General features: G+C 43.0%; 1 protein-coding gene across 1 annotated transcript in view; it reads right to left on the bottom strand.

Annotated features, from left to right (window-relative positions):
* Positions 1 to 24,212, bottom strand: part of ARID5B (AT-rich interaction domain 5B) — a 217,739-nt gene extending 193,527 nt beyond the window's left edge. Inside the window, exons 1-2 of the mRNA XM_063133076.1 lie at positions 24,133 to 24,212; positions 23,470 to 23,724 (exon numbers count right to left, since the gene is read on the bottom strand). Coding sequence (XP_062989146.1) covers positions 23,470 to 23,724; positions 24,133 to 24,153 — 276 coding nt within the window. The 5' untranslated portion in view covers positions 24,154 to 24,212. The remainder of the gene's footprint in view (positions 1 to 23,469; positions 23,725 to 24,132) is intronic.
* Positions 24,213 to 26,476: the final 2,264 nt, after the last annotated feature.

A 26,476-nucleotide genomic window follows, 5' to 3' on the forward strand; every position in this document is an offset into this window, starting at 1 on the left:
ATTTTAACATATGGACTCTGTAAAATGCCTTCTACGCAAACAGCAGTGTGCGAATAAACTAGCAAAAACTCTACATGATGTTTCTCTTATGCAAAGTGCTAAGTACTTTTTCATTTGTGAAACAATCCTGTGAAGCAGCATTGACACTACAGAAGTTAGAACTGTCCAAAAGCTACCTGAGACCATGCCTAAGCAAGGATTTTAAACTCAGGCCTAAACCTTACTTCAGATGCAGCATTAATGGATCTGCTTGAGCATATGTCTCAAACAGCAAGAGTATCATAGACACACACAATCCAAGTGGATAGATAGATAGACCTAAATAGGCAAAACCAGCAAACCACCTAGCCATTTTGAAAGCTTGGAGATTTATTTTGAATAATATCTTCCAAACATGGTACACTCTCAAGCCACCCACAAAACTATAGTGGCCAGAAAATTCAGTGATGAACACTAAATTAAAAAGAAAACTCCTTCTACCTTCTGATGCAGGTATACTGAATGTGCCAGGGGAGGAGCAAAAGGAAGTGGTTCAAAGTAGTTGTTGTTGCTAAGACCTACAAATGCTCTGTGTCACTGATAGGGTGACCATATGAAAAGGAGGACAGGGCTCCTGTATCTTTAACAGTTGCATAGAAAAGCGAATTTCAACAGGTGTCATTTGTATGCATGTCGCACCTGGTGACATTTCCTCTTCATCTCAACAGTTAAAGCTGCAGGAGCTATACTGCAGCTATACTGTGATCAGATTTAAAAGAGGGCAGGGCACCTGCAGCTTTAACTGCTGTGATGAAGAGGGAATTTCACCAGGTTCCCCATATATACAAATGACACCTGCTCAAATTCCCTTTTCTGTACAACTGTTAAAGATACAGGAGCCCTGTCCTCCTTTTCATATAGTCACCCTAGTCACTGATACACTTCTACATCAAGAAGACTTCAGAGTCACTGACCCAGATTGTTTCTGAATTGCCAAATGTATTCCTGTTCCCTCACAGTCATATCAGAAAACCAAACACTTTGCGGGGAAGGATAACGTAAACAGAAGTGTCGTTACTCTGTGAGAAATTGGCAGGTTTGCCATTATTCAACACAGCAACCTCGAGGAGCCTAGACCATATTGCTCAAATTGTTCACTGGTTTTGACTCAAGGAGTTTATTTTGGAATAAAGGCACAACATGACGGTCCTAGGTACAACATAAGAACACACCTGCTGGATCAGATGAATGGTCTATTTCAAGAATGTGGAATGAGTGGCCCTCCAGAGGTTGTTGGACTTCCATCATCCCTCACCATTGGCCATGCTGGCTAGGGCTTTTGGGAATTGCAGTCCAACAGCTTCTAGAAGGTCACACTTTCCATATACCTAGTCTATCTGGCCCAGCATTCTGTCCTAGTGGCCAACCCAATGCCTATTAATTTATTATATTTATATCCTGCCTTTTTTTCTCCTTAAGGTACCCAAGGCGGCATACATAATCCTCTTCCTCTCATTTTTATCCTCACAACAACAACCCTGTGAGGCGGGTTGGGCTGAGAGTCTGTGACTGTCCCAAAGCCCATAAACACATGAGTGCAATAGCACCCTTCCACTTAAGTTCCCAAACAACTAGTGTTTAGTGGCATATTGCCTCTGATGCTGGAGGTTATATATGGCCTTTATAATTACTAGCCATGAGTAGTCCTGTCCTCCATAACAACAACATATACAAGGTATAGAAAAGTGGTGCATCCCCAAAGGGCACAGGTCACAAAATCTAGGAACTGGTAGTAAAACAAACTTCCAGTGCTTGAAGAAAGAACTCACCTATTTCTTCAAGTCTGAATATGTGTAGGGTAGGCACTCAGCCAACGTTTTATGGATAGAACCAATACGACTATGTTCTCACAGGTAGCCACAATTTACTGAATAGTCCTTAAAATTGAGATTTGTCTAAGTTCCACCCATAACCTACTGCATTCTATGATGGCTCCACCCCACTGCAGACCAGATATCACCCTGGCTCTGCCCCAATCCTCAACATTCATCCCTGGCTTCCTGACCAGTCTAGCTCTACTCCTGGGTAATATTATCAAGATCAAAAGCTGGTAACCTCCTCTCTGAGTTGCAGCTCCCTTTAAAGAAAACGACAGCAGAACAGAGATGTTAATAAATAAAAACACACAGATAAGAACTTGGTATATGGTGACAGATGACTTACACAGATCTTTAGAAGATTAAAGGAATCGGCTGTATTCTATTGATGTCATCTATAATTATATCTCTCCACAGACACGAAGAACCACCCAGGCTGCATGCTTACTGTATGTATTTAAAATACCCAACAACAGTAAACTCAAGATTAAGTGTTTATTTATTTGCATAGATAGTTTCAGCTTTTCATACCAACAATCCCTACAAAACAGAGCTTCTGCAGTATAATGGCTTGGAGGTTGTGCAGTGAGCCGGAAATTCCCCCATTCAAAACAAATCTCTTCGCCACATCTGTTGGCCTTCGAGAAGTCAACCCTACGTTGGCTTCAGCCCTTCCCACCACACCCTTCCCTTCTGCAATTTGGGCATTATACTACTGACCAACCTTACTGAATTGCTGCTAGATTATCTCACACCTCCTTAAAACAAATGCTTTGAACACTCCGAAAGTGTTATATAAATGCTAAGCATTGTTCTTCTTAATACTCTTGGAAGTGCTCAAAAAGCATGTGCAAGGAAACAGGAGCCTTGATGCAAGCCATAAAGTGAACGCTTGTGGAACTCTGACCTAAATTAATTAGGATTGCTGGATCAGAGCCATGCTGGATCAGACCAATGGTCCCTCTAGTCCAGCCTCTGTTCACAGAATGGCCAACCTGTTGTCGACCAGGAAGCTACAAGCTGGACACGAGTGCAACATCTTCCCCATCAACTGGTGTACATAGGCTTACCGCCTGTGATACTGGAGGTAGCGCAAACAGAAGAATCCAATCTCAATTAGGGTTGCCTAATTTGTTTACCAGCCTGTGCTCCTGCCCTTTTTACGGCAGTTTCATTTGCCAACAACATTAACAGGCAATAATACTCTTCTCCATGGAGGAGAAAACATCAAACTGCAGTTAAATCCACAAAAACTGGCCAACCCAGCTTTTTCCCTGGTCGTCTGGCAACCCTAATCCCGATAAAATTTGCGGCATCCGGCCTGCTTCATTTTTATACAAGTTCACCAAATCAAATAACTGTAATTATGTCACTTGGGGCAGGGGAGGAGGGGAGAGTGTGTGAACAAAATAAATAAATAAACAGTACCCAAAATTATTATCTGGTGAACTTGAAGTGATGTTCCAAGACAGGCATGTCTCTGGCCAGCGCTTTCTCCGAGAGCCTTTATGCTGCAAATATTATGTCATTGTTGTCTAAGCAACCACTGGCACAATCTTCCGAAAGCAAAGACATCTAGATTGCCTGACTCAGCAGATGGAAGGGATGGGTATATCCAAGAAAAGGAGGGGGTCAGGTGGTTAAAGTAGGTTTAAAGCAACTGATTACATTTTCAAACAAAGGTGGTGGGAATGAAACAGAAGAAAGCAGTTGGTCTCAACACAGCTTATTATCACAAGTGCTTATGCCTTAATTGGGAGCAAGAAAGAGAGAATATAGCACACTGGTGTTATGCATGCCATGCAAATAACTTGTATGAAAGCAGGGAAGGAAGCTATTAGGAATCACAATAGAGAGATGGTGAAATTTGTACAACATTTCCAGGGGTCATTTAAGGAATTTGGGGAGGGGGGGTCAGGAATGATTTGAGCTTTTGCTTGAGGCTCCCAGTGAATAACCACAATAGTAACATTATTTACATCCAAGGGGACAGCAGCAGGTGGAAGAAACATCATGACCTGCTGCAGTTGGACTCCCCCCCTTCAGGAGCAGGACAATCCCATCAGCCCTGTTCCCAGTCCACTTAATTTCTCTCTCTCTCTTTACCTCTTCCCTCCTGGACTCCTTTTCCTTGTGTGTCATGTCTTTATTAGACTGTAAGCCTGAGGGCAGGGACTATCTTTTTTGCGAAGTGTAAGCCGCTCCGAGCTTTATTTATGTTTATAATAAATATAAATATAAATGTATATTTATTATAAATATGATAATGAATTTATTTATTTATTTATTTGTTACACTTATATACCGCCCCCATAGCCAGGGCTCTCTGGGTGGTTTACAGAATTTCTAAAATTAAGATAAAAACGAGTATACAAAATTTAAAATTCTAAAACACAGAACATATACACATAAAGCATTAAACAAGGAGACACAATGAAAGGAAAAATCTCTCTCATTGACAATGTTGACAGATGTTGGCTGCCACTTTTCTGCTGCTATAATTTAATTTTTGTGAACCGCCCAGAGAGCGCCGGCTATTGGGCGGTATAGAAATGTAATAAATAAATAAATAAATAAATTACATTAGACAGCTATCTCCAATCCTTCACACACCCCACACCTTCTGAAGATATTAAAAACAAATTTGCTACCGAAGATAGCTGGGGGGGGGGGCGGCGGCAGTATTTTATAATCTATAATATACACATTTCCCTGTAGGAAAAAAACCAAACAAAAAGCACAATTATGGTGGGATCCTATGCATGTTTACTCAGACATAAGTCTGAGTTCAATGGGGCTTACTCCAAAGTAAGTGCACATAGAATTGCTATATTAGGCTGCAACCCTATGCATTGGAAATAACTCTCAATGAACACAATGAGACTTACTTCCAAGCAGACAAGCACAGGATTGCACTATTAGATTATTGTCAGAGAGAATGACAGAATTGTGTGTTCAAGTTAGGCAGAAAGGGTTTTAAAGAAAGATTTCATTTATTTAAGATTTGGAACTAAGAGTGGGAACTTGGCAAAGAGGCCATTGCATAAACCAGTGATGGGCAACCTGTGGCCCTCCAGGTGTTTTGACCTACAACTCTCATTATCTATGACCATTAGCTATAGTGGCCAGGGCAGATGGGAGTTGTAGGCCAAAACATCTGGAAGGGTTCAAGTTGCTCACCCCTGGTATAAGCAAACATTCCCAAACTGGAAATGATTCACCTCTTGGAACTCACATGGTAGATATATCAAAACACATGATCAGAAATATGAGAAGTATCTCTCATAAATGAAATGGTATTAAAAATAGTTCCTCTCTAGGGTTGTCACAAAAGTCCCTGGTAAATCTAATTGAGAAGTGAAACTACAATGGGAACATGGTGGTCCCATGAAGTCTACAAAAGTTACTAGCCCTCAAACTGTTAGGCTTTTAAAAAACAACTATCCAACTTGTAGAACAATTTGCAGTATATCAGTAGCCTGGAAGAAATAAAAACATTCAGATATACACCTGATCTACATATGCAACAGAAAAAGTTGGGAAACAATTGTAAGGTGATAAAATGGGCTGCACCACTTCAGACTACAAGTGGGATATTCACAATTTTAATTCTCTTCTTTGCAAACTACAAAAATTTTCTACAGTCCGTGATAAAAAATAAATAAATGCAAAAAAATTGCATTTGAACTAAGTATATTTTTCCTTACCCGTTTTCTTGGTTTATTTAATTATATTTAGTAATGACTTACATTAAAGACATTTCTAAGCGATGTACAAAAACAAGGCTTCATACAGAGGACAAGGTTACCTTTCTTTGCGAAAAGGAACTTTTTCACTAGGCGCCGAAATCCCAGAAAGGTCAATGCCTGCCTAATTTGTAGTGGAGTTTTCTTTTGTAAGCATGTCCCCCAAAATACACATTTTTACACATAGTTTCCTATAAAATATGCATTTCTGTGTGCATTCCCTCTGAAATATGCATTTTATGTACATCTTTGAGCAGAGACCTGCATTGTAAAAATGGAAGAGCTGTGTTCCAATCCTGCACATTCACCTAGGGAGTGTAAATTAGGTCCATTTACTTAAAAATGTAGACCAAACGAAATCCTCAAACTTCCCTCATTTAAAGTAGCCCTCACATGTTAATGTTTTACAAATGCTTCCCTGCCTGGTCACCCAGAGGCAAATCTTATTCGATATCACTGACCAGGCAAGTGTCTACCTACAAGCCCAATGTGGATGCATGTTATTATTTCACTTCTCTTTTTCAAGCTGAATTCCTTATCGAAAGCAGTATTATACAGGACACGTTTTAATCACCTTCCTCCACCCATCCACTGTTTTCAGTGCTTTGGACTCTGGAGAGCATTTGAATCCACTCCCTTTCAGTCTAAGCAATCACACTTTACAGCCTCACTAAAGCCACAGCTAGAGGCGGGTGTCCACATGATGCACAGGGGATCCCAGGATCAGGGAGGGATGATCCCTCTCTTGCCCCGAGGTCTCACCTTTGCCTTTGAGCCCACTTTTTCCGCGGTCTCAGGATGATCCCAAGACCGCAGAACGTGTGGGCGGGCATTGCGGGTTGTCCCGGTTCCTTGCAAGGAGCTGGGATGCGCGCATGGGATGCGGAGCTCCTCAGGAGCTCTGCGCCCATCGGGGGTGGGGTGGGGGAAATTAAGTTTAAATTTAAAAAACCATACCTTTCTGCGCATGAGCATTCATGCGCTCTTCTTCTTTAAGATTTTTTTTTTAAAAAATGGGGGCTGCGACATCCTCGCCCTCCGAGGCTGTTGAGCGCAGCCTGTAAACAGAGGGGGAGATCTCGCGATAAAAATATCACGAGATCTTCACCCCTCCATCCCGCTAGACCACTAGGTCTAGCTGAGGCCTTAGATACGTAGGTAAAGACTTACATCATACTCCTTACAATGACAGCCAATTGCTAAGGATCTCACATAATTTACACATATTAGGTGAAAACACATATTAGGTGAAAACAGACTAGGGTTTTTTAATCCTTTAATCCTTCTCTCATTTTTCTTTATATTTTTCTACAACTATAGATACCAGCGAAACTGTTCTGAATTAGACAAAATTACTCCACTTAGAAAGACTGAGGAGTAGAAGTATTTCCATTCTCTTCCCTGGAGCCTTCATAAATCACCACTACATTTGAAAAGTATCATATTATGTGTCATCCATTTTGTTTTTCTTTCATTGGCAACCACCTTGCTGGCCTATAAAAGGCAGGATATAGTTTAAAATAAATAAATAAAATTCAAAAAGTACCTTTTATTGATCCCATGGACAGGGCCGGTGCCAGGCTATTTTGCGCCCTAGGCAAGGTGAACTGCTTTCACCCCCCCACCCCCCAGCATACCCCCCACCCCAGCGTACCTCCCCACCCCCAGTAGGCGGAGACAGGCGGGGATGGAGGCCACGTTACCTTTCCCTCGCCCGAAGTCAGAACGTGCATCCCGGCTTGGCTTCGGCTGGGCGGGACGCTGGGGTGGGGTGTGGGGGGTGGGTGGACGGATGGATGGCTCCCCGTTCTGACATCCGGCGTGCCCAGACGCCAGAACGTGGAGCTGTCCGCCCGCCCCCCACCCCAGCATCCTGGCTTGGTTTTGGCTGGGCAGGCGCCCAGCTGAAGCCAAGCCAGGGACGCTGGAGTGGGTGGGGGCGGAAGGGCAGCTTCGGAACGGCGCGCCCGGAAGCTGCCCTCGCTCGGCTAGAGTGGCTCTGGGAGTAGGAGGGCGACTTCCGAGCGGGGCGTTCAGTGCCCCCCTTACCTTGGTGCTCTAGGCGGCCACCTGACTGGCCTCTATGGCAGCGCCAGCCCTGCCCACGGTATTGATAGGGAACTTCTGAGCAAGCTCACAACCTTTGAGCAAGGCAAGATATCATTCCTGCCTGAAGCATTCTGTGAAACACAAAAGCTTGCTACACAAGCTCTACTCAATACTTTTGGTCCAATTAGAAGGAATCACCTAAACTATATTTAATCTTATCTGTTAAGAGTGACTGCCATTCCTTCCTTGTTTATAATCTGTACAGTAAAAGGAAGCAGGCCACTATGTTACAGCTATATAGAAGGGCTACAAAGGACTCGAAACTTACAGTAAAGTATTGCCCTATGAAGATTTTGGATTTCATCTATGTACCAACACAGTTTGCTGTGTTTTTTTCTGCACCTCTACAAACACCAAGCATCTTTTAAGAGCTGCTCGAGTTTATTGTTCAACCATGAACCAATGTCCCCAGTTCAAATTTCTCTCTCCTTTGCCACAAAGTCACATGGCCTTAGAAAAGCCACTATCTCTCAGACAACAACAACCAATCACCATTGTCTACAAAATCCACTGTAAATCAAATGTACTCGTGCTTCATCTACATATAGCCCAATCCTAGCATCCACTTCTTGGTCACACACAAGTGTGACCAAAAGATGGAAACCAGGACCCTTTATCATTTGTTTTCAACTATTATGACTTCTGAGCTACGCCTGCCTCTACATATTGACGGTTGCATTTTGCTGTGAATGTTTGGAATTAATCCGCATAGGACCCTTCAGTTATCCCAGCTGAGCGGCAGCTTTTGCTAGCAGGAGGGGAATATCTAGAATACAACCAACAGAAGTTTGGCATTTTTAAAAACCAATAATGGTATGATTACTGAACCCGAACACATGCAAATTGGAAGCTTAATTAACTGACAATTGTCTCTGAGAAATAAAGAATTGCCATTTGTAGTTTTGCAAAGAAAATGGTGCATATGGCGTTCTGGAAGGCGTATGACAAGCTTCCCCATCTGTGGAATATGACTATGCAACTTACGAGTTGTCAGATAATAATAATCAGCATTTATAGAGCACTTTCTGAGTATTCAATACACTTCACATACATATTATTTTAGGCCCGGTTTAAATGTAATGCTGGCAACAACTCTGTTTAACATAGGGGCGGGAGAATCTGCAGACGTCCAGATGTTCTTGGAGTACAATTTCCATCATCCCTGATCATTGGCCATGTTGGCTGGGGCTGGAATACATTGCTACAAAGGGGATAGGGCTGCTAGTAAATTTGTGGCAAGCAGAAGGGAAATTTGAATCTGGGACTACTGGGCTCACAGCTTGGTCTCTTGCAGCTCATCCCAATGCATATTTTATTGGAAATAATTGCCACTGTGGTTCCATGGGGCCCAACAAGTATGTTTAGGATTGCAGTCACAGCTATGACACTATGATAATTCTCAAGCATAGGTGTCACAATTTTCCTGTGCTATTAGTAAATCTGGCAGGGTTATGAGGGCCAGGTTTTGAAATATTTCACTTTCTAATTTCTTCTGCAACTCCTTACCTACGCACGCACACACACACACACTTTCAGTTGGGCTTCTATCTGTCTTTGTAAACAGACATTGTGACCAAGGCAGAAAATAAGGTTCAGTCACAGTGTTTTCCTATCAGATGGCCTACTGAACTCCAGGAACCATTTAAGTTTAGGCAAGCTGACAAGAAATTTATTGCTCTTTTTGCCTTCTCCAGTTACCCTGAGAAAAGCTTTTTTGTGCAGATTACATACATATTTTTCTTACCAAGGAGTAACACATACTGCATTAGGAGAATGAAATTATGCAAACCGATTTCTTTTTTGGCTTTTGTTTGCATTGTGTCCCATTGTGCTGGGAAAAACAATATGCACTTTAATTAGCAAATATCTGTAAATAATTTACTCGCTTCTCCATGCCACAGAACAATAGGGGCAGTTTTCACATACATCTACTGAACATGTACACTGGGTTGCTTGCCATAATCTTCTATTGTTTGATATCTCTATCAATCAGCACATCACTCAGGGTGGACATTAAAATGTGCAGAAGGAAGCCAAGGCTCAGAGTGTCAGAGTAGAAGCCCCAAGGCAGGCAGTGCCCATACTTAAAAAAAAGAAAGAAAGAAAAAAGGATAGGTTTTGCATATAAAAGAGGTTTTTATGTTTGTTGGTTTGTTTTAAAGCAGAATCAAAATAACTTCCTGAAGAAGAGAAAAGTACCCTGGTTTTTCACACCAACTTATTTAAATTTGAAACTGCCCCCCAGTCAATCAGTCAACAGAAGCTTTAGTTGATTACTCAACTGATTAAAACTTGCAGATTCTAACAATTACAATGAAAGCATTTAACAATCTCAGTAATCTTTACAACAACCCTGTAAGGTAGGTCAGGATTATTATCCCAGTATTTGCAGACTGAAGTGCTAAAGTTGAGACATAATGACCCTGTTCAGTTGATATGCTAAGCCACAGTGGTTGGCTCAGTGAGTCGTTTGAACCATTGTGAACCATTCCTAACGGTGGTGGACACATAACCACAGTTTAAATACACTCTCTAGCCATTTGCTACAAAAGGGTTAGCGGCCTAACCATGGCTTAGCATGTGAGCTAAACAGGTCCACTAGCTTTCTAAGGCTACCTTGTGAGTTCATAGCAAAGGTGACATTTGAACACAGGACTTCCTGATTCACAAACAGGACATAATGGGGGCAGACACATATGTTTATTCATGTGTCTGTTCCATTTGTGCATAAAGTGAGGTGAGGTGATTTTTACAACAAAAGGTGTGCCTGGATGATGTAAAGTGATGTAAGAGGTGCCAATCACTATGTTCACTCCTTTTATGAGTTACTGGGCCATTTGAGAAGAGAGTTATTTGGGCATCATCATTCTAGTAAGATAATTTTATTGGAACATGGTACATACTCATTATACTTTGCCACATTCCTAGAACTTACCTGTCATTGGTCAATCTTTCCTTTGCAAAAATATTTATATGCAGGGATGGAAAAGCATGAACCCTATTACATTTAGAAATCCAATTAATTAATGACCTCTATGCTTTGTGTCACCTTTCCATAGAAAAATGTTATCTTTATTTAAAGGCCCGTTTTTTCCACTACAACTCCTTCACCTCAGTACTGTTTGATTAGATAAACACACACTCCACCCAAGACAAGCACCTGTGAACGGCCACCAGAGCTATTGTGGACTTACAGATATATTTGAATAAAGATCTGACATCAGAATGAATTAGTTCAAACCCTCTCCATTTGTATTTTAGGAGCGTATAGGGCTTGTTGTGAAACATGATTCATTTTTTTAAAGCAAAAGCCTCCGATGGAGCTGTTCCATAGTAGTAACAGACTTTCTGTATCAATTCAGCAGTTTGCCAATTGGAATATTTCTCCTCACCCCCACCGCAAAATAGCTAATACTTTTGCAGGCAGAAAAAGTTACTCTCAGAAATTCCAATTAATTAAGACACCAACATATTTTCAAAGCCTTTCTTTTATTCACCCCCTTCTCTTAGCTTATTTAGCAGCCATTTTTATCTCCTTACCGGTGAAGGGATGTGAGTCCTCCCTCACCTAACTTACCCATGCTTCACTGCTGTAGTAACATTACTCTCAGTTCTGGCTCCCTTCTACTATCACAACCAGCTGGGAGAAAAGAGTCTTCAGCAACAGAGCTTGAGAATGTAAGGAGGGGGATGATGGATGGTTCCATTCATAGAAAGGTAAGAAACTGCCTTATACCAAGACATTTCATTGGTCCATCTTGGATCAGTATTCTCTGCACTGAATGGCAGCTACTCTCCAGAGTTTCAGGGTCTTTCCCAGGCCTCTCTGGAGATTCTAGGGCAGCCCTCCAGATTTCATTGGACTACATTTCCCATCAGCCCCAACTAGCATGGCCAGGGTTATGCTGATGGTAGTTCAACATTATCAGAAGGACCACAGATTCCCAGACTGAACATGGGCCCTTCTTCAAGCAAATCATTTGCTCTACACTTTCTGCCCCTTTCCCTCATTCATACAAACTTTCTGTTTGCAGGGACGGGAAATATGCACTCATCTTAGTAGATGAACGGGGCAGACACATCAACCAAAAACTGGCCCTTAGTAACCACGTGTATTAGCACTACTAGTCAAATGTTATGGCCACTGGATTAAGGTAATCAAATGTCAGTGTTCTCTTGACCTTCTGTCAACGTAGTAACTATAGAACAAGAAATGCCATTTGCTATGACCAATGGTATATATACCAGTCTTCCAAAGGTTAAAACTGGATGGGAACCAGTGCTCAAACGTACAGTATATGGAGAGAAAGCATTTAAATCAAACGTATATGCCTGTTCAAAGAATTTAGGGCATCCTCACGTAGAATAATGATGAAAAGCCTCAACATGAACTGAAAGAATCAGATTTCCTGGAACTTCACCTCTAGGCAATGATTGCTCCCTTCTCAAACACTCTCCAAATTAAGACACCCAAGAAGTTGAGCCAGAATATACTTTCTTAATCCCAAACATTTTGTACCTGCATTATTAGGAAACACAAAATCTGTATGTGCTTTAGCCTCCTGAGCAATTCAGTTAGTATGATTAAGGGATAAGTAGCACACACTAAAAAAGAAAGCCAATTTATCTCACTTGTGCTTAGGAATATACTACTGTGTAACCAAGCAACTAAAAATAAAAGTATAGCCTAATTAATTTGCCCCTATGCTTATTTAAAACACTCAATTAGAACTTTAAAAAAATCCATCTTGCTCAGTATCTTACTATGCTTGAGGGTGTATCATGTAAAAGCCTTTTATTCTCCAAAGACAAGAGTTTAATGTTTAGAACCACTGATCAGGTTGGGAACAGCAACTGCAAAGAACAGTGGGTACATTAAAGTTCAGTCTTAGACGTCTTTACTTACAGCAGCATAAGGACGCTGCTATAAGGATGCCAGTTTTGGGACACCTATGGGGACAGAGACAAAGGTGCAGAATAGACATCAAAGCTCTTGAACTATACTGACAGTTATTAAAACCACATCAAATTAACTCAACTTTTGTTCATTATTAAATCATGATTTTGGGAGGGTGGGTAAATGAAAAGCTGTGTATTGATTGCTCAGAGGCTCACAGTGGGCAGCAGGTCAGATGGAGTTTCTCATTGGCTATGTGCCTGCAGCCAAAACAGTGTAGCTCAGCGATAGAGTACATGCTTCTTATGAAAAGTTCCCAGGTTCAATCCCTGGCATCTCTTGCCTGAAGCCTAGGAGAACCACCACCAGTCAGTGTAGACAATACTGATCAAAATGGATCAATGGTCCGCCCAAGAGGTCCTTTATCTATGTTCCTAAGTAAAGCACATTCAAGCCCCCAGGATACTATGAGTGGGGGCAGAGAACAACAGAGATTGGCAACATCAGATAACAACAGTCAGCACGCTAAATACTTTCTGAGCAGGAACAGCCTGAATAATGGGAACCTGGAATTTCAGAATAGCACTTTTGAAGGCCCAAAATCCTTCTTAACTTGCCTCCACTGCTAGTTGACACCTTGAGAGAGGGGTAGAATTGGTAGAGAGAAGATTAACTTATTTCTGAGTAATGAAGCACTGAAGCATGTAAGGAATGATTGAATATTGGGAAGAGGAGGAAAGGACCAATTATGTGGCCTACTGATGTCAGGCCGATAGCTGATTAGCAATATGTGGCATTGCCCACTAACTCTGGTATCCGTTTCGTTGTCTCCATGGCCAGTAGTGAGGCAGACTCAAAGTCGAAATTTCAAGGACTGATTGTGCAAGTATCCATTTCAGGAACAGGTTATGATGAATATCAAGCATGCATTTCTAATACCGCAATTACAAGTCTGCCTCATTTCCAAATGTGAATTAATTTGAGCAAGCATGTATGGGAGATGGATGTTACGTTATCATCACACGCCCTTCCTTTTAGAGATAGAATCTGCACATCTGAAACTGGGTCTGTCACCACTACTGATGGTGACAGATGAGTGAAGGGTGCACACTTCTGAAGTCCAATTTAAACCAAGGGTGTTAAAGTCGGAATATCCTAAAAACACAGGATTAGTGTTAGTAACAATGTTTCCACAGAGCAGAGCAAAAAGGAAGTGGAAGTTCCCTAACACTGTATCAGACCAAAAGTCCATCTAACTAAGAACACTCAGCGTTTATAGAGTGACTTTGAGTGCGCAAAGGGCTTCACTTTAGATGCACCGCCAATGTAATTCTTACAACAGCCTTGGGAATTAGGCCAGTGTTATTACTCAAAATCACAAACTGGACAAAGTGGCTGAAATGATTGGATATGAAAACAGAGACTTCCCAGTTTATACTCCTAGGGCATGTATGTTTAGACAGAAAAAATCCTGTATCTTTCAACATTTATTTATTTATTACATTTTTATACCGCCCAATAGCCGAAGCTCTCTGGGCGGTTCACAAAAATTAAAACCATGAAGAACATAATAAACAACCAACAATCTAAAAACACAAATACAAAATACAGTATAAAAAGAGAATGGCTGGAGAATGCTGGGAATTGTAGGACTTCTTTCTGTCTAAACACGCATAGGATTGTGCCCTTAGCCCCTATATTACATCAGTTCTCATTTAGCCAAACATGATCTACCTAGGCTGGCAATAGCTCTACCAGGTCTTAGGCAGAGGTTTCTTCCAGCCCTGGTTTTGAGAGCTGCCAGAGATCAAACCTGGGGTTTATCTCTCTCTCTCTCTCTCTCTCTCTCTCACACACACACAGTTCACATGACACAATAGCCCACTATGGCTTAATTTACCCATGGTGTGCGTGCACGCTGGCTGTGTTGCCTGGCATGGTGCCTGTGGTCCCCCTGCATGCTGTGGTTTGTCATGTTGTGTGAACTTAGGGTTATTTGAGGGTTCTGTAACTCTCGGACAACTCCTGTTGGCTGGCTTCACACAACACAGCCCCTCAGATATATTAAGCCACAGTGGGCTGTCATGATGTACAAACAGACCCAATATGTACTCTTATCACTGGCTGCGCTGGGTTACCTCACACATGTGTGTGACTGCAACAAATTGCATCCCTAAATTGTAGATTTAGACCACCATTTGTACTTGAAAACCAATTAAGTCAGCAAATTACTTTACTCTAAAGTAACAGATTGAGGATAATGATGGTGATTAATTCACACTCTGTTTAGAAAGCTCTGAGTGGCTAGCATGGAAGGATTTCCCAACATATTAATTAATTATTACTATTATTATTCACTACATTTCAATATTGCCCAATAGCCAAAGCTCTCTGGCCAGTTTACAAAAGATTTTAAAATATAATACAAAAACCGTGTACAATGGAAAACAACAATTTAAAAAAATCCTGGTGAAAATCTTATCATATCCTGTCAAATGCCTGGGAGCAGAGGGAAGTCTTAATCTGATGCCGAAACGATGACAATGTTGGCATCAGGGGGACCTCAGTGAAGAGAGCATTTGACAATCAAGAGGCCACCATGAAGAAGGCCATGTCCAGGATGATGGGAGTTGCAGTCCAACAACATCTGGAGAGCCACACAGGTTCTCCACTCCTGACCTACACTAAGTGGCAGCCGCTCTCCAGCATTCGAGACAGGAGCCTTTCCCAGCCATACCTGAATTGGACCTGGGACCTTCTGCACCCAAAGCAGGTGCTCTGCCACTGAGCTGATTCAGCCTTTCCCATTAGATATGCTTATTTGTTGCAGTCATGTCCTAACAAACCACACACACTCATTGTGGGTGTTTCAACCATCTTTACCCCAGAATGAAACCACAGCAGGGTGGTTTCCCTGTGGGCGCAAATTCCACAAGCTTTGGCTATTGGGCGGTATTAAAACTGTAATACATAAATAAATAAAGTAGGGAAAAAGATGGAAGCCTGGAGAAAGCAGCTAGGTTTAGATTCTACCTTAAAACTGTCAACAGCCTAAAAAGAACCCGTGGTGCAATTAGATAATTTTAGACTCTGGGCTTAATACTTTTCCTGGGGCTGGGGTAAGATGGGGTCTCTCTTTAGATGGCAATATGAATTACCTCGTGATCTTTAAAATGTGGTCAACCAGCCCTGCTGTGTCTGGGGGCCCTTTTGCTCATTCTGCTAAGTGTGGCCCTTGACATCTGCTCTGATGGCACCCAATGGAAGCTGGTGGCTCAACAGGTTTCAGTCAGAACCAGTCCCAATCAGCTCACAACTTGGATGGCTCCTTTACAGCTCTCGTTGGTTCCGACTGAAACCCCAACCAGATTTATTGCCCCACTGACATCGGAGCCACCAGCTTCCACTAATGGCATCCCTACAAAAAACAACTAGAGAGCTATGGCTCCTTGAGGAAAGCCATGGTGGTGCCCCACAACAAAATGCAACAGTAAGATCAAGTCAATGAGATGGGACCCTGGAGCGCAAGCCATCCCCCAACCCCCGGGGTGCACAACCTTTGCCACGGCGCCTGGGCATTGCACATGCGCACAAACAGGGATGGGGCAGTCTGGACTGCTGCTGTAGTGCCACCATTAGTGATACCAAAAGTCCAATCTGGGCTGCTTCTGGGTCATTGGGAAAACAAGACGGCTGCAGCAGCCACCATTAATGTCCGCAAAGCAGCAGTTCTGGCAATCCCCTTCCTTATATCCGACCTCTGATAAGCCTTCTCACGTCCCCAGCCACCCAGAAGCAACCCAGATTGCTTTGTCACCCTACTCCCCTGCCCCTCTGGTTTATCTCTGATCCCTAAGGGAAGGGATTCCCTTGCTAGCACTAGCAAGCAAATCTCTTGCTTATTTCTAATCTCTCCGAGGTTGGCAAGGAATGGGAAGTGCCAACACAGGGACAGATGCAGGGGGTCTGGTGGGCCACTAGAAATGGCTTGACTGGTCACAGAAGGCCCAGAGGTCATACTTTTTGCACTAGTAGAACTGGAGCCTTTACTACATGAGGCTTTTAACCTGCCACTTTACCAAGGCTTCCGCTTCCAGATTCTTGGTGGGATTAAGTTTAGCTCTTTTACACACTTTTTTTACTCAGAGGGTTTCTTCCGCTGCCTCTCTACATGTTCCACTGCACAGCCTGTAGGTGGCACTGTGATATAGCGTAACTATGCTAGGGTTTCATTCCTCCATCCAGATAACACCAGACTTTTCTTAATCAAAACAAAGCCGCATAAATGATTACAAGTGTAAAATAAATAAATAAAAATGAATAAATAAACTACCATGACCAAGGAATCACAAGGACACAATAAATGCCTCACATAGAAAGGCTCTGGAACATCAAGTGGCTACTCGCATGTAGTATATTACTTATAAAGTTCTGCTTAGCTAAAAGAAGGGGTTTTCCTTCTTAAATGAATTCCTGGAATTGTTATTTGCCACTTCTTGGACATGAGCAATACTTACGTCTCAAAATGCAAATACTTATTCCAATCAATTGCTGGTGAGCTTGGCTGGCTAGACAGAAAAACCCCCAAAGTATTTGGATCTAAACTGATTTACAGCACAATCCTATGTTTGTTTACCTAGAAGTAAAGACCCACTCTACACAATGGGATTTACTTCTGAGTATATATGCGTAGGACTGAGCTGCTTATTCTCCTAAATACACACAACCAGGAGTAAGTTCCAGCAAATGCAATGGGATTTACTTCTGGAGTAAGACACTTAGGTTTGCACTGCATGCCCCATTTAATCTGAATTTGTTAGGCTCTGGAATTACCATATCTTGACTTCCACCAAAAAACAAAACTACTTCGCATTTATCTAGCACTTACAAGTGTTAAGAGACTTCAACATATATTACCTTGTTGCAATCCTTAGAAGAACCTTACTGCTACCAGTATTCATACCCCCAAATTGCATGGTGGAGCAGGCTGAGGCGCAGAGAAAGTGGGTTATCTAAGGCCACCAAGTGTGCTCATGTTCAAGATTTGAACTAGGGAATTCCTGATTCATTGCTCAGTCACTCTGCTACACCACCTTGGCCTTGTTCCAGCCCAGCATGGAAGAATTCACATACATTTAAGAGCAATAGGACTAGCCACATGTTTCAAGTTTAACACAACATGCTCAGGAGTTTTAAGTAACAACCAAAGAGGCACAATTGGCTCAAGAGTATCTACTCTAACTAACATAACTACTGCTGCAGATGATGGACTCTGAGAATATTTGGAGATCTGAAGGTTTTCACAATGGACCATAAGACACTAGTCAAAAGATAAGAGGAACAACTTCTTCCACTACAGTGAAAGGAAAATTTGCTGCCTGGTCAAGAGTATCAAGTGTATCACGCTTCTATTTTCCTTTCCATGTTGGCCCTGTCACAGCTTTTTGACATGCGGGAAAAAGAGTGGCTTGATTTATATGCTGCAATAAATCCAGTAGTATTTTTATTAGCTGGATATATCAGAGGAACGGGAGACTTCTGAACCTCAGGATGATTTTCAACAACACTTAGGGATACTGTGAAATACCCCACCAGCCATATTTCTCCATGAATCAGGTGGCTGGCTCTTGGTGGGGTTTGGAATTCTGACTAATGAAGTCAAAATCCCGACATGGGACAAAGACCAGGGGAAGTTGGCATGATCCGATAAATGCTCGAGCCCTCTCTGCATAAGCACTGAGACCTCCCTAAGGACAATGGGTTGATGTCATCACCAGAGGCCTCAGTGACATCTCTCAACAACCCATGGCTAGATCTTCCAGTATACGGAACCATTGCTGGCCAGATCCTAAAAGTATACATTATACAAGAACACATGAAACAATATCCTACCAGAAGCTATTTCTAAGTAAAAGCACTTTCAAACGGGCCAATTTGGAGCAGGTGGGGACTCCATTTAATCCTTCCCCCCCTCTTGCTTCTCCCCTCCAAGCTGTTCCCCCCCCCTCCCAAATTCCAGACAGTTCTGCTTAGAAACAACACCTCTATGGAGCCGGGTTTCTTACATACATGTAACATGGAGTTAGGCCCTTATACTCACATACTTAAAAGTTGTGTTTGCTAGAGTAGAGCCTTCCTGGCTTCCTGGTGGGTGGGTTGGTGGAACTGCACATTATGTAAAGTCATTATTTACACCCAGTGCTACTCAAATCACACATACAGCAATCAGTTGAAATATATCATCAAAAACATCTTACTAAGACTGCAAAGCTGTATGCAGAATTATCTAGAAACACACCACCCCGGACAGTGGAACTTGCATCTAAGTAAATAAGCACTGGGTTGAGGTGTACACTTACAAGGACCTATGCTCCATTAAACTTAGCGGAATTTTTTTTTGAATACGTAAGTATGGGATGTGCTATTTCACACAACATGAAATTTCCTATGGAAGTCCTGTTTGTCCTGTATGATGAATGCCTGTTATCTCAACATGGCACAACAGATATGTATGCATTTGTCACATGTAGCAACCTCCATTCACAGATACAGTCCTGTTCAGAACCAGCTTCCATATAGGAAATTCATATTGTATGAAGTTGTCCAAACACATCATTCACTTTGCTATTTCATCCTAAAAGCAGCCAGCACTTGTATGTTACAATTCTGAGAAATTTATAAATAACCGCTTACAGCCCTCATCAGACAAGCAAAGATACCTCCAAGCGACAATCACTAACTCTCCCGAAAAGAGCTGATCACCAGGTTGAGATAAGATCCAGCACTCTGCTAAACATCAGTTTTATTCTGAGCAAGTGCCTCTGTTGACCCTTGACCTCACCAAAAACCTCTGACATTGCAGATTTACAATCCACATTATGAAGGAGTGACCGGGGGAGGGGACAAGATCTGACCACACTTTATCCACTGTGCTCAACATATAATTAAATTTCGTTACACAGTTCTTTCCCTAAGTCCTGCCTGTCTGTTATTTTCTCTATAAATTATCCTCAAGTGCAATTTCCATGCCCGGGACCCAGCAGACGTACAAAGGGTTACATGAGATTTCTCAGTTCAAAACGGCCCCATCTCTCAGCTTCAGAAATAGCTGTTGATGTCATTTACATAAAAGAATTATTACTGTGGTTAAGTTACTTGAAATAACTGCCCTCTGTACTCAGAAAGAATGCTGAAACGTTTCCTTAAGTAAGAAACTGCCAATCAGCAAGCCAACCCCACCTCCCCGGTCTTTTTTTGGGGGGGGGGGGTCGCTGCAATGCACATTTCTAAACGGAATTTATTATCCTAAACATTTTAAAATCAATGATATATATAAAAAAATCATTTCAGCGTCTATAAACAAGTTAATGGAGTAAGTGAAAACAAAGTACAGTTCTTAATGGGAGTGTTATGTTGCCCTCTCTAGGTTTTGGCTCTAAGTGCGAGAGTTTCTATAGGCTCTTTGCCAAACAAGTATCATTCCGTGCTGTTGCTGTTTCTACTGCTGCTGCTACTCTGCTAATGAATGACTAGGGGGGGGGGATGACATCACTGGGGTGTAAAACTGAACTGCATCAAGAAAACTTTCTACCTGCTCCCTGTTCAGTCACAAGCATTCCATGCAAAGCGTTTCCATCATTTCAAGGCGCGCCATCATCTCCATTAAAAAATGATTTTCATATGGCTGAATAATTCAGAGACACATTGGTTCAGGCCCTTAATGAAATACACCAGTAAAATCATACAGCTAATTGCTAGCAGTTTGTTTTTTTAAAAAAAAACCCAACCCAAATTAAAATCATGCGTAATATTAGGGATACATATGCAGATGAGAATTCGTGTACTGAAAAAACACTCTGGCTTGTAATAGTTGGATTAATTTTCTCTGATGTTCATACCACAGAAACATGAGATGGTCATTAAGGCATATTAAAATGATTTGTCCCCCGGCCTCCACCCTTTCATTAAAAAAAGAACACACAAAACTTGATTGGCTTATAAATATTCACTATATATATATATATATATATATATATATATATATTCCTTGTCATTCACACAAACCCATCCTATGCATGCTTACTCAGAAGTAAGCCCTTCTTTACACAAATGGAACTTACTCCATAGGATTGCCGCCTATTCTCCTTAAGGAAGCTCCTAGTATAGAGTGTGAATTGTAGCCAATGCTACAGCCTAACTTAAGTCCCATTCATTTCAATGGGTCTACTCTAAGTAGGCCCAACATTGGGCAACACACTGTATTTCTAAAGCTGTGTGTTAAAAAGGGCAGTTGCATTGTAAACATTGGGGTTGCTTACCAATCTGTGGAGAATGGAATGTAGCCATAAGCAGCGAACATATAGATATATAGCAACAAACAGAACAACAGGAGCTGCAATATTATGCACACTGACTTGGAAGTAAGTCCCATTGAACTAAGTCCAGACATGCCTGGAGTCAGACTGGAAGTGAGAAATTGTTATTGCATATATATGTGTGTGTGTGTGTGTGTATTATTTATTCTAAGTTATCCAAAATGATTTAATAACATTTTTCAATGGTTTCCTGTCTGGTTTAGTGACCTGTCCATTATTCCTGTAGTCTTTTCAAGGGGAGAAAGGGGAGGGGGGAGAGGATATTTAATCCTTCCCCTTTCCAGATCACAGACCATGTTGAAGTAATAAATTTGAAAAGCAAATAATAAGTACTCGTGAAAGGAGGAGGGGGAGGAGAGACAGCTGCAGGGGAAAGGTGAAGGGAGGGGGGAGGGGGGCAGATGAGATCTTTGCAAAAGTGGGCTCCAACCTGCACAGTTTCTGGAGCCCTTTTCCTCCTCCCCCCTCCTCTAACTTCTCCCTATTTCAAAATGTTAATGCAGGAAAGTGGGGGGGGGAGAGAAAAGGGACACCAAAAGTACACACTTGATGCGAACGATGCTGAAAAAAAGGCAGAATTTTATATGCGAGGGAAAAAACGTGTGGCAGGGGACCCTTAAGTGGTCATCATAACGTGGCTTGTTCCCCCCCCCCGCACCCCGTCGCCCCCAGCAAACATCTCATGTAAAGTGAACATTGCACAAGACAGAGAAATTAAGGAGTACATAATCCGAATGAGTAACTCGATCTCGGAGGGGGGAGTAAGAGGCTTGACTGGGGGGGGGGGGGGACCCATCCTACAATTAACTCCATCAGACTATCGATAGTTGAAGGAACTGGCAGCTCGGATTGTAGAGGAGGAGGGGAGGAGGGGGGGCGTTGTAGACATCAGGAAGGCTGCAGCCAGACTCCCCGATCGCCCATGATCTGCGCCTAGGAGGCGGCTACATCTGGCTATTGTTATTATTCCGATGATGATGCGCCTTTGCAAATTCGCCCACCTCTCTCCGCATAAACACAGCGCCGCTAGTCCTCGGCCCTTAAAATAGTTCCTTCTCAGGAACACGGTGCAGAGTCAGCTGACTCGAGTAGCCAGCAGAATTGCGGGCATACATGAAATTACAGATCTGGAAGAATACAGTGGAAATGCGAGCCAGCAGCGGCGGCGCTCCAGCTCTTCATGTCCCCCACCCCCACCCCCCGCGCGTTCTCGATCTGTCTCCCCAAGCGATCAGGAATGTCTCCACTTTGGCCTTTCGCCCTCGCCGGGCACTTTCCCGGATCCCAAACTTTCTCGGGTGGAAACCGACCAGGTCTGGTCACGACGACGAGCGCGCGCCGCCAGCCCCCTTCAAACCTGCTTACTCAAAAGTAAGTCCCATTGATGGCCATCGGTTTGCATCCCACCCAGCGACTACGGTTGGGACTGCAGCCCCACTCCTCGCGTGTTCCCATGGAAAGCAAGTCCCACGCTCCTCCCCGGGGAGGCGTGTGCAGCCCGATCCTATGCATCTTTACTCAGAAGGAAGCCCTACTCTGCTCAATGCGGCTTCCACGTAAACGTGTATAGGATTGCAAATGCGCATGGGATTGCAGCCGTTCTGTAAGAATCTAGGAAACAGCCAGAGAATCCACTCATCTCCTCCCCCGACGCCTTTTCTGGAAAATGTCCACTTTTTATAGTAATTGTGTTGAGCTTTTACATTCAGAGGAACCACCACGATCGGTGTGGCTGTTATTGCTTAACGTGTTTGTGCTGGTGATTACACACCGGAGAGCTTTGAAATACGCCCAGGCATATCTGCAAGTTATTTGAATGTATTATTTCCAGTACCTGTCATTTATCACTTTATTCAACACGTCTGTGCCAGCGAAATCGCTTTTGATCTCACTCACTGCCTCCGTTTCGTAATTTCCGCCTTCTTTTCCAACATATCAAAAATACTTGAAGACCCCAAAAAAGAAACACGCATATAGACACCCTTCACACACACACACACGATCCTCCGAGGTGAACAAGATTTAAATCTACTGGAGGGGAGGGGAGAGAACCCAAATACAGCAAGCCCTGAAATACCGAAATGAAGCGAATCAGCAGGCATGTGACGAGGACGCTTAAACAGCAACGTTAGGAGGAGGGGGGAGAAGGGTGATGTAAGTAAAGATCACCTTCAGCACAGACACCAAGTTATTGGATCGCGGCTTTAAAATGTGAACATTCTGGCTCTTTTAAGATGACAGGCAAACTCTGGCGCTAGCAACCCGCTGCAGCCCTTCCTCAATGGCACTGGCCCTTTAAAAAAACAGAAGCTCACGTTGCCGGCAGAAGGGAACATTTCAATCCTGTCCTTTAATAAACATTACAAGCAAGGGAGGGGGGAACACACAGAGAGGGAGAGAGACATTACACACACACACACACACACAGAGTGACACAGGCACAAACACACACATACAGAGAAAGAGAGAAAATATATGTTTACCACCTCGCCATGGTCACAATTTCTGCCTTGGGGAGTATCTTCTGGTAGAAAATAAAGTTTGGAGCTGGATAAAAGTTGCCTAGAAGTCTTTTCTTCCCACAGCAGTTGTAGCTCCGCTATGCAAATCGGATCTTCTGGCTTACATCTTACAAAGAAAAAATCGCCAAGGGACAAAATTCTTGGTCTGCCTTCAAGGTGGAATTGAAAAGCCTTGTAGAAAATGTAAGGTCCGTGTAAGCCACACGGAGAGCCGACCCACTGGAAGGAATAAACAAGGATGGTGGGGGGGGGGGGGGGTGAGGGAAAAAACCGTCAGTAATTGCAGATCAACCAATTTTTTAAAAGCATAACCAGTTCTGATCAGTACACACATTTATAAATCAGTGGAAATAAGGTTACAACCTCTAAAATGAGGGGGGTGTTTTGGGAGACAGGGTGATTTTCCTTGGGGTGGGGAGTAAGAGAAATCCGATCACAGTCACCATTATAATAATCTGTGTCTCTCTATATGATCAGCAAAGGCATTTTTTTTAAACGCGGGGGAGAATGGCAATTACAGAGGGGAAAGTTCTTGGAAAGTTTGGAGGAGATGAAGGTGGGTGGCTAGGGGGTCTGGGGTGCCGAGATCTGGGGTGCAGAGGCGAAGAAGAGAAGAGAACCGAATACCTGAACTGAATTGGGCTCCATCTCGACGTTCTGAATTGATTGAACTCAACATTCTCTCCAAACTTGTTGGCTTGAATGGATTGCATCAGGTCCTGGCAGGGAAAAGCGATGTCTCCCAGCAGCCGGCTCCAAGCCTCAATATAAAACGCAAACCTTACATCCCAGGCTCGCCCAAAATATCCAAAAATTCCGCAGAGCGATCATCGCGACTCCCAATTTCCAAACTACGTAGAAAACACAAAGCTTTTCGCTCGCTCGCTGCCTATCTGCACAGGCGATACAGCTCAAACCACAAGCAGCCCGCAGCGCGGAGGCGAATGGATCAAGGCAAAATCGGGATGGGAAGCATTTTTTAAAATCGTACAATGCCCGAACCTCTCCAGAGACAATATTGTACTCCCTGGATGGCCCCAAAGGGCCGGACTAAAGGGTCGTTCCATTTTTGCCGGGCAGAAAGGCGGTCTGGTTGAGGTGTTCATCTGACAGGACCTGCTTGTATATGTCTAATATAAAGAACATTTCCTGCAGAGAGTCAGAGGCGCTGTTCTTCTTTCTAATTCTCTTTAGCAGATTTGCTTTTATTAGACATGTAGATTTGTTTGATAGTTAAATTACGTTCCCTTACTGCCATATTTCCCCCCCACACCCTCAGGAACTTGATCGGTTAGATTAGCTGCCTGGCGCTAGAATTTTAACACGGGGACGATGGGGTGGTGGTGGTGGGTAAAGAAAGTGGGTTATCGATTATATAAACATATAAATATTAATGCATTTGTTCTCTTTTGCAAAAAAAAAGGGGGGAAGGAGTGGTGAGCTCACAGCACACAGAAGCACACCGATCACGGGATCTTGCGAGCAATATTGAACAGGCAGCGATTGCATTTGTAAGAGGACAGAACAATAAACGCTGCATGATAAATCAATATATGAGGACCGACGGGGGCGACTCGGCCGTATCGGCGACGCACATTCTTTTTTAATTTTGAAGTATAGGCACACACGCACATCGCAGTTACGTGTTTACAATGCAGATCTCCAGCGAGGGCGCGCACAAATACTAATGTGTTTATATAACCGAGTGGTACAGGAATACTGACTTTGAAAGCGTAGGAAGAGCGACAGATTCCGCCCCCCCCCCCGCAGCAATAGTTTGGAAGAGGGGTGAGAGGAACATCCATTTGGAAACTCGTTAAATGCAACCCGAAATTAAAACTAACCGGGACTCTGGAGGGGGGGGGACGGACGGACGCGGGGGGGGGGGGGAGGAAGCATAAACAGTAAAGACAATCAGCTGCTTGTAAGGGCGATATTTATTTACTGGATGTTCTAGAGCTTTGCAAGGTCTTTGCATGCAGTTATTATGCAAACCCAGAGAAACTTAAGAGCCATCGAACCGGGAGGAGGGGTGGGAGCGAGGGGTGGAAATAGAGGAGAGAAAGAGAAAGACAGCGAGCAAATGTAATCAAATAGCAAAACTGATCGAGCCCATAGTAGCAATCTCGGCTTTTCCACCAGCAGCCTATAGAAGGACGCTTTTTTTTTTTCGCAGTGTTGATAGAAAATGGTGCATTCTCTCTCTTCCCCCGGATTTTACACCGTTGGCACCAAAGCTAACGTAGTTGATCTCCTCCTTCTCTCTCCCCCCCCCCTCCTCCAAAGTAAGCATGATGTACAGGGAAAATAACAAATACAGGGAAATAAAGGTCTGTACAGTATGACAGTTGTAATCTGATCCGTGATAAAATTACAGGATGTCGAAATGACTGGCAAGCTATTTTTAACGCTTTCGCAACGTTTCACCTCTAAGTCACAGCGTCTAGTTGAAACAGGATTACTTTAATGAAAATTATATTCACGTGGCTGAAGTTAATACAATCGGAGGAGGGGGGGGTATTGTGGGGCATGAATCTTGGGCGACTCGAGGTTTACAGCAAAGATCTCTCTCCCCTCCCCACCCCCGATTCTCCCGCACGTTCACAATGCCGGTTCCTATCGCAGTGCGAATTAGGGTAGTTAACCTTATCTAATCCATATTTTTTCTTTTTAAAGGGCAGTAACAGAAAACAAGATCTCTCGTATGTTCCTGTTCAGGCAGGGAGATAAAGGGGGGGGGGGGAGAGAGAGAGAGAACATGGCAGAGCTTCAAATTACAATAAGTAATAAAAGTCCCCATGCCAAAGACCGGAGAGCTGTCGAAAACTATTTTAATAATTTAAAGGGACAGTACAGCTCCGCCAAATGCAGACGATTAAAAAAAGAAAAGAAAAAAGGATATTCATATATTCCTCCTTCTCCTCCCCCCACCCTCAACTCGCTGCGGCTGCATTAATTGCCCGATTCACCA

This window comes from Elgaria multicarinata, chromosome 8 (assembly GCF_023053635.1).
Source record: "Elgaria multicarinata webbii isolate HBS135686 ecotype San Diego chromosome 8, rElgMul1.1.pri, whole genome shotgun sequence".
Classification (NCBI taxonomy): Eukaryota; Metazoa; Chordata; class Lepidosauria; order Squamata; family Anguidae; genus Elgaria; species Elgaria multicarinata.